This window comes from Macadamia integrifolia, chromosome 5, assembly GCF_013358625.1.
Source record: "Macadamia integrifolia cultivar HAES 741 chromosome 5, SCU_Mint_v3, whole genome shotgun sequence".
Classification (NCBI taxonomy): Eukaryota; Viridiplantae; Streptophyta; class Magnoliopsida; order Proteales; family Proteaceae; genus Macadamia; species Macadamia integrifolia.
In genome coordinates this window covers 2,340,977-2,355,737 of record NC_056561.1, presented here as the reverse complement: position 1 = coordinate 2,355,737, position 14,761 = coordinate 2,340,977, and the positions used below count along the sequence as shown (strand labels likewise).

The 14,761-nt window shown below is 37.8% G+C and overlaps 2 protein-coding genes across 9 annotated transcripts in view; both read right to left on the bottom strand.

Moving 5' to 3' along the window:
• The window catches only part of LOC122080254, a 7,895-nt gene extending 2,767 nt beyond the window's left edge, over positions 1-5,128 (bottom strand). The window contains exons 1-3 of one of the 8 annotated variants that reach the window (XM_042647196.1): positions 4,749-5,128; positions 3,281-3,340; positions 2,910-2,980 (exon numbers count right to left, since the gene is read on the bottom strand). In XM_042647196.1, the coding sequence (XP_042503130.1) occupies positions 2,910-2,947 (38 nt within the window). In that variant the 5' untranslated portion in view covers positions 2,948-2,980; positions 3,281-3,340; positions 4,749-5,128. Of the gene's footprint in view, positions 1-2,909; positions 2,981-3,280; positions 3,413-4,748 lie in introns of those variants that run through there. The other 7 variants (XM_042647195.1, XM_042647191.1, XM_042647193.1 and 4 more) reach the window with 7 other exon arrangements.
• Positions 5,129-7,590: 2,462 nt separating this feature from the next.
• LOC122079717 overlaps positions 7,591-14,761 on the bottom strand; it is a 13,731-nt gene continuing 6,560 nt past the window's right edge. The window contains exons 2-8 of the mRNA XM_042646406.1: positions 13,607-13,914; positions 12,798-13,170; positions 12,325-12,529; positions 10,203-10,492; positions 8,735-8,832; positions 8,067-8,128; positions 7,591-7,971 (exon numbers count right to left, since the gene is read on the bottom strand). Coding sequence (XP_042502340.1) covers positions 7,839-7,971; positions 8,067-8,128; positions 8,735-8,832; positions 10,203-10,492; positions 12,325-12,529; positions 12,798-13,170; positions 13,607-13,914 — 1,469 coding nt within the window. The 3' untranslated portion in view covers positions 7,591-7,838. The remainder of the gene's footprint in view (positions 7,972-8,066; positions 8,129-8,734; positions 8,833-10,202; positions 10,493-12,324; positions 12,530-12,797; positions 13,171-13,606; positions 13,915-14,761) is intronic.

Below are 14,761 nucleotides of genomic sequence, written 5' to 3'. Positions count from 1 at the left end.
TTTTTTTAAAAAAAACCCCAATAAGATTTTTTGACCGCTTTTTTGACCGAATCCTTAAATTAATCGTCCGAATTATTCCGAATAATTCTACGTCCGAATAATTCCCGAATCCGAATTTGCTAACTATGTCTTGGTTCAAACCTTGATGAGGTATGGTGTGTGCCACTTAAAAGGTGGATTGTATAGATTATCGAAGATATGGAACAGGATCCCCAGTTTCAAAACAACAGAAAGCAACAGTGAATTCGATAAAAGTAGATCCTCTGGATGGCCTGGTCGGAGATGGCACAAGCTCCAAGTGCTTTTGGATCATATTCTGCACGGGCCTATGTTCTCATAACTAAAAGATTTAGTGCCTCGATCTAATTTTTGCTTGTCAGAAAACCCACTCAGTTTTTCTCACCTGAATGGGCTTAAAGGGGCTTACTCTACAGGGTTGGTTTGATCAGCTCAGGATGTTTTGGAATGTTTAAAAAGGCTTCCTCTCACATTCTGCTCACAACCATGACCATTTGTTTCTCTGTCATACAAACACAAGGCTGCTTCTTCACTGGTCTAAATACTGACGAAGACATGCAGGGTTATGTCATGTGTGATAATAAGGTAAAGGTGTCTCTGACAACTCAAGTTTGGACCTTCTAAGCAAAGACAACAATCAATTTCTCAGATCCAATATACTACCCATTCTCATCCAAAAGAATTCTTTAAAATTTTCTTGGGCACCAGCCAAAACTACCCATGCACAATCATTAGAAACTCTATTGTACCTGCAATGAGGATATCCTTGGCACCTGCCCATCAAGGACACTTTTACTTCATGGGAGCATGCTGTCATATTCATCCGTTCCCAAATATGAATGTTCAAAAGTTCTAAAACTTTGACCAGCCAAGTGCACGGTTTGCCCATTCACTATTTTTAAAATATCTAAAGTCAATCATTTTTCCTAGCAAGGACCTCTAATGCCCTCAAAGTCTAGTCAGATGGAGGATAAGATGAAAATGGACACTGTATGATTTGTATCTGAAACAGTTTGACTAATATACTTGTATACATTCAATGTCCAAAAACTCGGTGGAAGAGCTGTTAGATTAATTAGCTGAAATCATCTATCACCAAGAAAATAGTTCAGCAGGACCTTCTCAAAACCAGCAGATGAACAGACTACTAAGTATTCTCTCTAATCAAAGGTTCTTTTCTCTTTATTGAGATACCACAATTTCAAAGCATAATGAGTGAACAAAATTTGTCCTGTTCAACCAAAAATGATCTGGTTATCAAAGTACCTCGGACTATCCATCAAAGTACAGTCACCAGATATAGACTTTATGGGCATCTGGAAATCGTCAGATATGTTTTATTTTTCATGCATATGAATGCACAGTTTCAAAGTCGAAAGTTGTTTCATGACAGCTCACCAGGGGAGGTGATGCAATTTCGGTATTCGGAAACACTGTTGGGTTCGCTATGGGTCCACCCAGGTGTAAATATCCAAAAGTAGATAAATAATGGCAATTATGTACAAAACTCCACGTTTGCAAGGGTAGTGGCAGTACCGTAAATAACCAGAATCTCGAAGGCAATTGATAGTAATAGGGGAAGGGATACAAGGTGATTAGAATTATAAAGTGAGAATAGATTTGGAAGGAAATAAATTAAAGGTATATGTGGGGTTAGAAGGTGATTAGAATTGTAAAGTGAGGATAGACTTGGAATGAAATAAATTAAAGGTATATGTGGGGTAATCTTGGTAATAAAGAGTAAATAATTAAAATATCAAAGAAAGAGGGGAGGGGGATCGCTCGTCTCCTACCTCCAGACAAAACAGGGAGGCGGAAAACATCAGCTACCTTGAAGGGAAGAACTCCTTACACCCATAGACTGGCCAGAAATTTCAGGTGGATCCTCACACTTAGGTCTCTGATAATCGACCAAGAGGCACCCAGACAACAAGTGATTCAGGGTGGTGTTTAGCCAAAGAAGGTTGAACCTAGTGGAAGAAGGAGAACCAGGTTCTTGTTGAAATTGATTCTAACTACAGAGTGCACTCTCGGACTGGTATTCTAGGGTTCCTATTGCCCAATAAAGGAGGATTATTGCCCCAAATCTCAGACCAAATCAGTGAGGTATGTTAGGTCGATGACCTCTTCATAGGTTTATGTTTCGTCACTAGTAGCAGGAAACTAACAAAACATCGGGGATTAAACAGCGGCGGGGGGGGGGGGAGAAAATAAGAGAAAGAAACAGAAATAGGGAAAGAAAGAGATATAGAAAGATTAAGAAGAAGGTTAGTGAAAACAGACCTTGAGGGAAGGAAAGAATCAGAATCATAGGGAGGGGCAAGGAGAAGAGGACGACAGCCAAGCTGCCATAAGCCACAGAGACTACTATTAAACAAAACTCAATATTCCATTCTTCAATTCTTCAATTCTAAATTGAATTACATCCATATAAATAAGAAACTAAAGACCTAAAACAGATAACTCAAATAAGGAAAATAAGGAAACCCTCCATAAGTATGCTGTAATGGGAGTAACCTGTTACAAATCAGACTCTAATAAAGTAACCCAAAAAGGAAATTAAATCATAATAAATAAACTAATATCCTAAATATCTACTTTAGGAGGGAGGTGAGAAATGAGGCCAATTAAGGATTGCATGATATGAAAGTATTTCTATGCATTCCAGCGACGAAATTATGCTTTTAAATGCTATGAAGAACTTATCATTTCATTCAACAAGGATTCCAATCATCACCCTGAAAGTCTTCATTTCAATCAAACAACAAGATGAAGGCTTCAAGAAAAGCAGAGAGACCCTATCTTTTTATGTTCAACATGGAAGAAAAAAAGAAGCATCTTAATAACACCAACCAAAAAAAAAAAAAAGATAGAAGGTCCGATTCGCTAACCTTGGCCACCATCCGCTGGAAAGTGATATCTTCGTCATCAATTTTATCCTTTCCTTTACCCAATTTCCTGTCTGTAGAATCAAAATACCCAGAAAAGAAAAATTAATAAAAGCAGTAAGATGAAAAGGGAAAAACAAAAGCTTCCTTCTCACATTTCCATATCGGTAAAACTAATACAACCAGGAATCTCTTAATGATGAAGAACACAGAAAGGAATGGAGAAGTATAAACACTAAAATAAATTTAAAAGGTAGAAAATACTAGAAAATTGAAACAGGGCAAGAACAAAATCAATTAGAGAAGAAAAGCATAGAAACAAAAGTGCATAAATTAACAACAAAAAGAATTAACAAGTTAACCATGGAGCATACCTTTTGGATCGGTGAGGTTGGTGTATTCTCGAACTTCCCTACCAGCCATCCCTGAAACTTCTACAACTTTGTATCAAAGTCCAAGATGACAAGCTGCGTGGAACAGAACCAACAAACATTCCCATATTTTTACTGTTTAAAAAACAAAGCTCCGTCAATCGTTCCGTACTTCCACAGAACAGTTTCTATTCTTTACCTCCAGTACAAAAACTAAAGGAACAAGGTAACCTAACAATAAAAGACCTAAAGTGTTTGTTTTTCATATACTTCGACACTTTTAGAATCCAAGACTGACAGAAATTAGAAGTTCACGTGTTATTCAGTTTGCAAAGTGGGGAGAATAAAAGAGGTAAAATTTTGGAAACAGAAACGTTTGGGCATTAAATGTTTCCATTGCAAAATTTGGCACTAAAACCATCAAATTATTTACATGCAATTATTAGTTATCCTTATTTCTGAAGTTTATCAACTGGAATCTGATCAAAACTTAACAGGCCAAACAATGAAAGTGGCTACGGAGACTGCATGAATCATCACAAAAATCAAGTTCAAGTTACCCAGATTGATGACTAACTATTATATATTTCAACAGAAAAAAATAATAATATATATATATATATAATCACATTAACTATGACTTCCAAAGAAACAATAAGCGGCTGATAGAAGATTTTGTTTCCATTAACATTTTGGCAACAGAAAGATGAAATAATATATCTGCAGCTCAGAAGAAGGCTCAACTCATCATCAAATCCCCCCCTCCCTTGTATGACAAGGGACTGGGGAGAGATGCTATGCTTTTTGATGAACATCAAATCCCCAGTTTGTGGCTGTTGTCAATGCATATATTCTAGGATTTCAAATTGAAAAGATAAAGACAAATAGCGGAAGAATTTTCTCAATAAGCATAAGCAGAAGCATGGCTTAATTTACGGTAATCTGCTCCCCCAGGTCCAATAGATGACATAAATTAAGAACACGGTTTCCAGTCCTAAACCTCCAAGCAGGGAGAAGAGAACAGGAAGAGAGGAGAGACAATAGTGGAATACAGTTGGGGCTGGACATTTCATGGCAGTGATGAGGATGTGAGGAAGACAGAGTTAAAAGAAGGGGTGGAGATGTGGAATGTCCTACAGAAATGCGCTGAGACGTGGAGTATATTTGAATAAAGAGATTTGAGTTTTCTAAAGTCCAGATAAATAAACAGATTTCGCTAACCTAGTATTTAACTCCAGAAAAATCTGTTAGTGAACAATATTTTCCTAAGGTCAATCCGATTGTAGTATCATCAATACAGCATGGAAGTCCAGTAACTTGAAAAATAATGTCTTCTCACAATCACACAACGTCTATTGGGTTGTTGACATGCCAAAAGGGAACATGGATTTGAACCAGAAAGTCTAAATCATTAACCTATCTTCTCAAATTTGTTAAATGGAAAATCGAGAGCGAACGAGAGAGAGCAAACCTTAGGTCGTGTTCCACAGAGGACCAAAGTGAAGTGAAACCAGAGTGCAGGAACAGGGTTGCAAAGCTGAGGTTGCTTTGCGAGTTGCAACTATTTTCCCCCCAAAAGCGAAGTGAAACCGGGAAGGGGGCTACGCCGCTACGGGAGCGGCAGACTTAATCAGCAAAGCAGAGACGGTACTGATCTAAGATATTATATTAGATACTTGGGAGTCGGAAGAGGGATTTATAATTGTATTAAGGGAGCAAGGGAGCGACAACGGTGATGTTCCTCGAGTTTCAGAGCCACCTGGAACGTGATTGGGTAATTTAGAAAGTCCGGCCAGTGCACTCCGCAACGGCCTGAACCTCACTCGATTGTGGCAAGGTCTTGGGATCGACTCTCCCGGTTTAAACTTTTAAGGCTATGTTTGTTTGGTAACAAGAGAAGAACAGATCTCCTTATGCTTGGTATGTTCTTATTCAAAAGAAGATTTCAGTTTTTAAATTTTAAAATTCTTCTTGAGAATTGTAAAGATTTTTTTGCTCTCAATAAAAAATCTTACAAAAAACATAAGAAAAAAATTTCTTTTCTTTTCTTCTCTTGGCTACCAAACATAAAAGGTCCTTTTTTTTTTTTTTTTCCTTCCAATGGATGGAACATTATAACTCCTTAGTTTGTATGTGAAAGAGTTTGAAACAAACGAGCAAGAGTACTATGGTCCTCTTTGGCGTTTAATTAGTTTGATTCAACAAACGCATCCATGCCTTGCCTTGCCTTGCCTGGCTTTACCTTCTATCCCAAGAAGGCCACATGGTACTATGGTAGGGATGATATTGTTGTTTGGTCTATTTATTTTTTGAGTCTCTTCAATTTTAAAGTGGCTTGGGATCTTATCAAATCTCGTGGTTCTCTTTGGCATTAATTAGTTTGATTCCATAATTGCATCCTCCGTCGTAATAGAGCGACAATTACTTAAATATGTTCATATCGCTGAAAAAGCAACATGTTCAACTGGTCAGGTTTTACTCAATTACTTGAAATGCCCTTGGATAACATCCTTTTTTCGATTAGTATGGTTTGACTGTTGCAGAGCTGGGCAATTAGTTAATCATAAACATATTTTAGTTAATGGTCGTATAGTAGATATACCAAGTTATCATTGCAAACCCCAAGATATTATTACGAGGAGGGATGATCACAGCTTCAATATATGGTGGATAGTCTTCAAATGCCTCCCAGCGTAGCTTTTCCTTTTATATTATATTGTTAGATACCGGTTTGCTCTTCATGTTGCCTCTGTTGAAATGGTTTGGAAGTTGTTGGTCATCTTTTCTTCGTTTCTCTCTTCTCCTCTTCAATTTGGAAAAGGATACCAACAAAATATTGGTCTATATATAGGAAGATTCTTTTTTTTCCCCCCTCTAAGAAATGATCGGGATGGATATGACATTTGGTGGTAAAGTAGTTTGTGATGTAATGGATAGATTTGTCTCTTCCATTTATTTTTTTTTATTTTTTATTTTTTTATAAACGTAAGTGCGTCTTTAAGGCTACAATTAACCACATTTGAATGAAGCACAATCTAAGGAAATAGTTATCCAACTCCAATAAATTTGGGAGTCGATCATTTTTCATGTTAGAGGCAAATTTTCTTAGTCTCCTCTCGATATATTAACTCTCCCCAAAAACAAGCATATTCTTTGTGTCTTGGGACCTTACCATTTCCTTTCTGTAGCTCCCTGCTCTCTCTGGGTTGGGTTTTTCTTTCATATTGTAAGCTCTGCAAAAAAAAAATCTCCTTCTAGGTGTCCTTTGTTTCTCCTTCTCCTTTTGGTAATGTATTCTCTACGCACTATAAAAAAGATAGGAGTAAGACCCGTTGCCCCAACCCATGACTATGTTTGAATGGAAGAAAGAAAAAAGAATTTTTTTTTAAATGGAGAGATAGAAAGACAAACGTTTCATTATTTTCATCGTTTATTTTATTATATTTTTTCTATCTTTGCTTTTCTTTCTATTCCTTTCTTTTCATGCATTTCAAACATAGCCTTTAGGCAGATGAAACTTCAAGGAGCGACTCTTTTACGCACCGTGATCTAGGCAATCGAGTCTATGAGGTCCATGTTGAGTCAGCTTTCGTAAAAAGTATTTATCCCACCAATTCATGGCTGGAATCTTGTGAATCAAAGAACAGTTTCACCTCAGATCCCTCGTCCATGTGTTAAAAAAATTGTTGAGAAACAAGTATTTGACTTGGGTGAGTTACGACTTGAGTGAAAAAAATTGTAAAATACGGTTAAGAGTCATGTAGACTAATAATGACTCTTCCCCCAAACAAAGAGGGGATTTTGAAGATTGAAAGCATTGAAGAAATTGTTTGGGAACAAAACAGAAGAGGTAAAGAGGGACAGGCACGAGACAAAAGGAGAATGGTCAGATTAGATTATATAGGGGTAAGGTGTAAACGCAGTAAAGATTTTCACCTGCCTGATGCCCTGGCCTTTTTCCCCGATGCCAAGGGTGGTGGGGACATGAGTGAGCTGTTCAGAGTTTTAGAATACTAAAAAGATAAACGAGCAACCTAGTGCACGAGGCTCCCACTACTCCAAGGTCTAGGAGGGACAAGTGTACACATTCCCAAGGCAACGGCGATGATTCTGATGGTACACTGGTTAGTTGACAGAATGCCAATGTTAGATTTATAAATAAAAAAAAAAAAATTCCTAGCACATGAAGAAGGTTGAAGATCGTGCCACTACCAAACCCTCGATAATATCAGATATCCCATTTTAAGGGGACATCGAGCTCTGAGCACTCTGAGCCCACGGCAACCATTTTAGGAAAACAATGAACCCATTCATCGCCTAAATCAACAACAATAATTCTCAGCAAAAATATATGTGTGAGGATACGCAAAAGAATACAAACATTATTGCAAAAATGAAATGGAAAATAGGCCTTGTCAAAACTTCATTTCCACCCACTTCTATCTATCCTGGAAATGAATCGCTGAAATTTTCCAACTCCTATAGTTCTATTTGACTTTTCTGTAGAGCTAAACCCTATAATCTTAACACTTACCCCTTCGCATGTATCCTAAGCACTTGATCAGTCATTCCTAGAACCATTAGATGCCCCCTCACTAGTATCTCCCGGATCTGATCCATCCACCATTTTCTGAATCGAATCCATGTCCCCAGCCTCAGAAAAAGTATGTATCCGAAGGGTATCTACATCTTCACTGAAAACAACAAAAGTGGATAGCAAAATCTATAAATTCAGGAGTGAATATCCATCACTTTTTTCAAGACATTGAGTTTAAGGGAAGAGGCCTACTCTGTAACCCCAAATATCTCCTTAACAACTAGGGAGCTATCCCTTGAGCAGAACTCCGGTAGCTGTCTCAAAATGTCAAATAAAACGTTTAGTCAATTCAATAAGCAAAAGAGAACCTTCTAGTCAACTTGGATTATCTTTAGCAACCCCACATATGTAAGCTCCAGATGCAGTGAATGAAAATGTGAGATTTAAACACCAAAATGAAAGTTATGCAACCTCAAGGGACTTGAATTTAGCCCCAATTGATCAGAAACTCCAATGAAGTACCAAATCTAGAAGCCTACTTGACGCACAAGATATCCATATCCCCCATGCAGCTCAATTTGCTCGAGACCCACTCAAACAGACCAATCACTTGGCAAACCCCTTATGGCACATAACAAATAGTTGCCTGTAAAGACATTCAGGTAGTTTAAACAGTCTCACCACAGAAACTTCAATTGTCGTTCATTCCCACCCCAACCCCCACCCCCTCGGCGGTCCCAGAAACTTGAGATTAGTTTGAATGCTTAACCATCAATTCGGACAACTTGCCTACCCAGTAGAACAGAAGGCATATTCTTACAATATAGAAGAATACTCACCTAACGAAATGAAAATGCAATAGCAGAAAAAGCAGCAAATCATTGAGGGGGACAAGACTCAAATTATCATTATCCATTTACCTCAGATAAATAAAGAACCTTTCCGAAAAGAGCCCGAACAGCTAGCTTTCGCTTTAATCCCTTTTCTGTGTATCCTGAAATATCCATGACAACTGGTCCTGAAAAACATAGACGAACCGTCAGCATCAAGAGAGCATCTTGTCAAAAGCGATGCGGTTAGGGTCTAGTATTGATTCCTCTTTCTTTTTTTCAAAGATTATATTGTACCATAGGCAATCAATTTTGTCTCGTCTATTAGTTGACGTGGTAGGATATAAAATTTTCATTTAGCAAAGAAAAAGAAAAGGATAAGTACTATTTCCTACAGAATGATCATACCTATATCTAATTGCATACGAGTAGAAAATTTGTTTTGTTGGGGGGGGGGGGGGATTGTTGATCTTGGGGCTGTGTCAGACAAAAAATGCAAATGTATATCCTCGCTACCAGGCGTTACGCTTCATTAGCATTCAGCTACTCTAATTTCTCTGTCCCTTGTCCAATTGCTAGGAACATACAATGAAAAATGACCCTAAAGCCAAAAATTAGGCAATATTTCTCCATTAGACAACTATAATTTTGCTCTTTAGCCTAAAATTCCCATCCTGTAATGGATTTTTGCAAACTTTGTGCCTACTCTGATGTAACTATTTAAGTCCTAAAAGTGAGCAGGAGATTGGTTATTAATAAGAAAATGGTGTATGACAGAGCTTGAAGGCCTAACAAATAAGCGTAAAAGCATCTTTCTGATCATCACCTAGTGGAGTTAAACCATTACAATCCCAAGCCCGATTGCTGTTAAAGTATTCATGATCCAATTTCTTGAACCAAATCCAGAACTCTTGAAACAGGGAAGGAGACTTACATTGACATGATAAAAAGTTGAAATTGAGGAAATTTTGCAAAGAATGAGACATAACAAGTCATCATACCTCCATAACCATTTCAAAGAGATTTTATATATTGAAATTTTACTGAATTTCTTTGTAGAATATCTACAACAAAGAATCTTAGCCTTTTCTTTCAAATCAGCTGAACCAATAAAAGACTGCAATTAACAGTCCATGAACGTTGATTAGACCCAAGATTTAATAAAATAAGGCACATCTAACTTCAAAAGTCCAAAGCTCCACATTGCTTGCCTTTGTTAATCTGCATTCCTTTGGTTTCTTCCAGTCCAAAACTCCAAATTGCCGAGGTTGTCAGGCTATTAGGACCACTGACCACAGGCCTGAATGATCATAAGAACCTCCTTGCACGGCTTTTCTTGGGAACATATTTACTTGGTCAATGACTGCCCCAAAGATTGGAAGACTATTGTTTGAACCAGACATTATATTTTTTGTCTGTATGGTATAATCTACTGCTGTAGATGCAGTTTTTGTTACTTGGGTAGGTGAAGCAAGTAACAAAAATCTCTCTCTCTCTCTCTCTCACACACACACACACACACACATATATATAGCAAAAACTCTGGTGAATTTGTTACCTTTGTCTCGCATAATTCGCCTTGAGATCTCATTTAGAATTTCAGCAACCGTGGCATCATCCAGCATTGAAGCTTTTCTGAGTTGGATTAGGTCTGCAACCAAGTCTGCATTGAAGGGTCTTTCGTTCATAGCATACCGAATGTACTTCCGCAAAATGTCCTCCATGTCAAAACCTGTCTGGCTATGAACTAGGCTATTGTATAAAGGCCAAAATACACAACCGAAAAATGAAATGAATTCCTCATATATAAAGCAACATGCCTCTGCCATACAAAGGCCACCATGGAAGTGGGTGTTTTATAGCAAAGATTGGAGAAGGCTGACATAAATAAGGTTTCTAATGCCAACAGTCGGACAAAGTCCGAAAAATTCAGTTCACCTCTGGGGAAAAATGTAGACCTCCCATCATACTTCTAACTTCCTAAAAGAATGTGAAGTACCAAAGTTTCAATCATAAATAAAGAAGGTGATATAGAGGCTGGTGTTTTACAAAGAATAAAAATAGGGTCAATGAAGTGGAGAGGTGTGTCCAGAGTGTTGTGTGATTGGCGTATTCCTTTATAAAGGAAATTTTATAGGATAGTCATAAGACCAGTTATGATTTATGGTGCAGAATGTTGGGCAGTTAAGAAGCATCGTATAGATAAACTAAGTGTAGCAGAGATGAAGATGTTCAGATGGATAAATGGTACAACTAGGAAGGATAAAGTAAGGAATGACCATATTAGATTTGGGTTGGGAATTGGGAGTAGCTCCGATACATGATAAGCTACGAGAAAGTCGTTTGAGGTGGCATAGCCATGTTCAATGAAGTCCTTTGGATGCCCCCATATGGAGGAATGATTCAATTCAGATTGAAAGATCTAAAAGAGTTAGGGGCAAACCTAAAAAGACCTTAGGAGAAGTGGTGAGAAAAGACATGCATAGCTTACTCCTTGTATCAAGTATGACATCGAATAGAGCTGATTGCAGGGCAAAGATCCATGTAGCTGACACCATTTATTTGGGATAAGGCTAAGTTGTTGTTCCAATTTCCAATCAGGTCAAAAATTGACCTGGATATTCCAAGGGTGCACTATCACTAGTGATGACCATAGTATACACTCCCTGGAGCTCATTTTAAGTTGTGAAGTAAATGCTCAAGCAAAACACAAGGGAACACAAATACTGAAACTTTGTAACAAACACAAGGGAACACAGAATACTGGAACTTTTGTAACAATTTCATTACCAAGAAGCACTCCTCTCTAGTGGAAGTTTCTTATAACCCCAATATTCCCACCTCCCCCCCCCCCCACCTAAAAAAAAAAGCTAGATTGAAAATTTCAGCTATCCCTCAGGTGTAGTATAAATCAGTGTATCACAAACTGCCAAAGCAAGCAATCGGACTATCCAAACCATCTGTAAAGGATGAACATGTCCATTCTTAAATCAAACCTTGGTTATAGGTTGTAAAAGTTTAGTCAATCTAACGTCCAATTTGCATACCCATATTGTTTGACACATTCAAACCTGTCAGTCAGATGATTGCATTGTGGGGAATGCTTTTGTGGAATATAGCTAAATTTTATTTAGATAAATGCATAGTTACAATACTTGAACCCTTAATCTCTATTGCATGCCAGCAGCCTTTAGTTGATCAGTTTCGATATATATTTGATCTATCCATAATTGGTTATCCAAATTTCCCTCCCAAAAGAGAAAAAGTAAAAGAAACCTCAACTTGGGATTGTTTGATTTGTAAATCAGTAAAATTCTGTGTCTTGTATTCATGTAGGAAACCCATATAAATACAAAAAATTGGACACCCGTACAAGGTAAGTCTATAGAAAGAAAGAACTTTACAGGGAAGGAGAATATTACACAAATATAATAGCTATACAATGAAAGGATTGAAAGAATCCTATCATTTCATATAACAGCTATACAATGAAAGGATTGAAAGAACCCTATCCTTTCATATAACAGCTATACAATGAAAGGATTGAAAGAATCCTATAGAATCCTATCATTTCATATAACAGCTATACAATGAAAGGATTGAAAGAATCCTATCCTTTCTCTTTACATTCTCCCTCAAACTAATGCTGGGTGGACAGCATAAGTTTGGATTCAAGATACCAATGACGAGCTGAAGACATAGCTTTAGTAAAAATGTCCGCAATCTGATGAGTAGAAGCTATGTAGGGAAGAGAAATAAGGTTATTAAGATATTTGTCACAAATGAAATGACAATCAACCTCAATGTGCTTCGTGCGCTCATGAAATACTGGATTGGAAGCAATGCGACTGGCGCTAGTATTATTAGCATAGAGAGGTGTTGGCTCTGAAAATGAAATAGAGAAATCTTTGAATAACCCATGGAGCCAAACAATCTCACTACAAACTAATGACATGGAACGATATTCAGCCTCTGCAGATGACTTGGAAATTGTATGATGCTCCTTACATTTCCAAGAAATGAGAGTCACCAAGAAAAACATACCATCCTGAAATAGAGCGCCGAGAGTCAGGACAACTAGCCCATTCAGCATCAGCATAGGCACGCAATTTAATTGAAGAAGAGGAAAAAAATAGCCCTCGTGTAGTTGTACCTCGCAAATAGCAAATAATGCTGTGAGCAGCGGTGAGGTGCAATTGGTAAGGTGACGAAACGAACTGGCTAACAATATGGACAGCATAAGAAATATCTGGGCGAGTCATAGTAAGATAGATGAGACTTCCCACAAACTGCCGATATATAGTAGGATCAGAAAGACGTTCTCCAGCACGCTTAAAGTATTTGACATTAACTTCCACAGGAGTATCCACTTTCTTGTCATCAGTTAAGTTGGTCAGTTTAATCAAATCTTGAACATATTTGTGTTGGTTAACAAAGTAACCCCGTTTAAAGTAGTGAACCTCGAGTCTAAGAAAATATGTGATAGGACCCAAATCCTTCATCTTAAAGGAAGAACTTAGGAGCAACTACAATGTGTTAATAGCGTCAATATCATCGCCAGTAATAAGAACGTCATCCACATATAATAGAAGAAACGTCATACCTTTAGGAGAAGAATGAAAGAACAATGAGTAATCATGGTAACTTTGAGTAAAACTAGCATGATTAACCACCTCCCAAAAACGTTCAAACCAAGCCCTAGGAGCTTGCTTCAAACCATATAAGGATTTCTTTAGTCTACAAACCATCGATTGATTATATGAAAGACCAGGAGGGGGGGTGCATATAAACCATTTCCTTCCAATGACCATGTAGAAAGGCATTCTTAACGTCCATTTGAAAAATAGGCCATTGACGGACAGCAGAAAGAGCTAAGACGACACGAACGGTGGTCATCTTAGCAACTAGAGCAAAAGTCTCAGAGTAATCAATACCATATTCCTATTTATCTCCCTGAGCAACCAAACGAGCTTTATATCTATCAATAGAGCCATCAGACTTGAGCTTCACAGAATATACCCAATGACACCCAATAACTGGAGTATTCGAAGGAGTAGGCACCATATCCCAAGTATCATTTTCCACTAAAGCATTAAGTTCTAAGTCCATAGCCTCTTGCCAACAAGGAATACGACATGCCTGCTGGTAAGATTTAAGAAGAGAAACAGGATCTAACGAGACAAAAAGAGAAGTAATGGCATCCAATCGAGCAAACAGAGAAAATGAAGTATAAGGATCAAGAGCAGTAAGCAAAGCACTAGAAACATTAGCTGAAAATCCATACCAAAAAGAAGGCTTAGAACACCCTGGTTGAACGACGTAAAACAGGATCAGAAGAAGAAACCATAGGATTAGCAGAAGAAATATTAGTGGAAGAAATATTAGAATCAGGATCAGAAGCCGGTGATAATATATAATCAGAACCCTACACCGAAGGCATAGGTAGGGGCGTCGTTGTTGGAGTCAACTGTCGTTGTCGGCGTTGATACATGATGAGCACATTTATGTGTGAAATCTAGGGTAGTAAAACATACATTTTAGATATTTAGAATGGAGCTACCTTGGGTTTTGCTCTCTTTTTATAGGTTTTATATTTTCAAGGCTTTAAGGACTATCTGGCGCTATATCTCCAATTTTACACGTAAAGAGGTCCTATTTCTTTTCATGGTTGCGAAGAGGACGAAATTCTGAGCAAGATGGACATGTTCAATTGCAAGTATATATTCGTTTGGTCAACCGTACAATTGATTATTCTTTTCAGGTCAGAAAAAGAATAATGGATCAGAACTGAACCGAAATGCAGAACCAGCCCATCTGCAGTTGTTCCAAGGGTATAAGGAATATTTTAAATGCCAACAAGGATCGATGGACCACATCCTTAAGTGATTGAAGATTCGTTTTTGGTAACAACAACTACCTAGCGTAATTGGTGAGTTGTGGTCTGCAAAATCCTGTGCTTATTAGGAGGTCTCAAGTTCGAACCTCTTAACTGCCATTTTGTTGAGGTTTTTATTTTAGAAGATTTTCTCTTTCCTACTCATCACTCAAAGGAGGTCGGCCAAAGGGTTTCTTACGCAAGAGGAGAGAGAAATAAGGAAATAAAGAGAAAAATAGAAA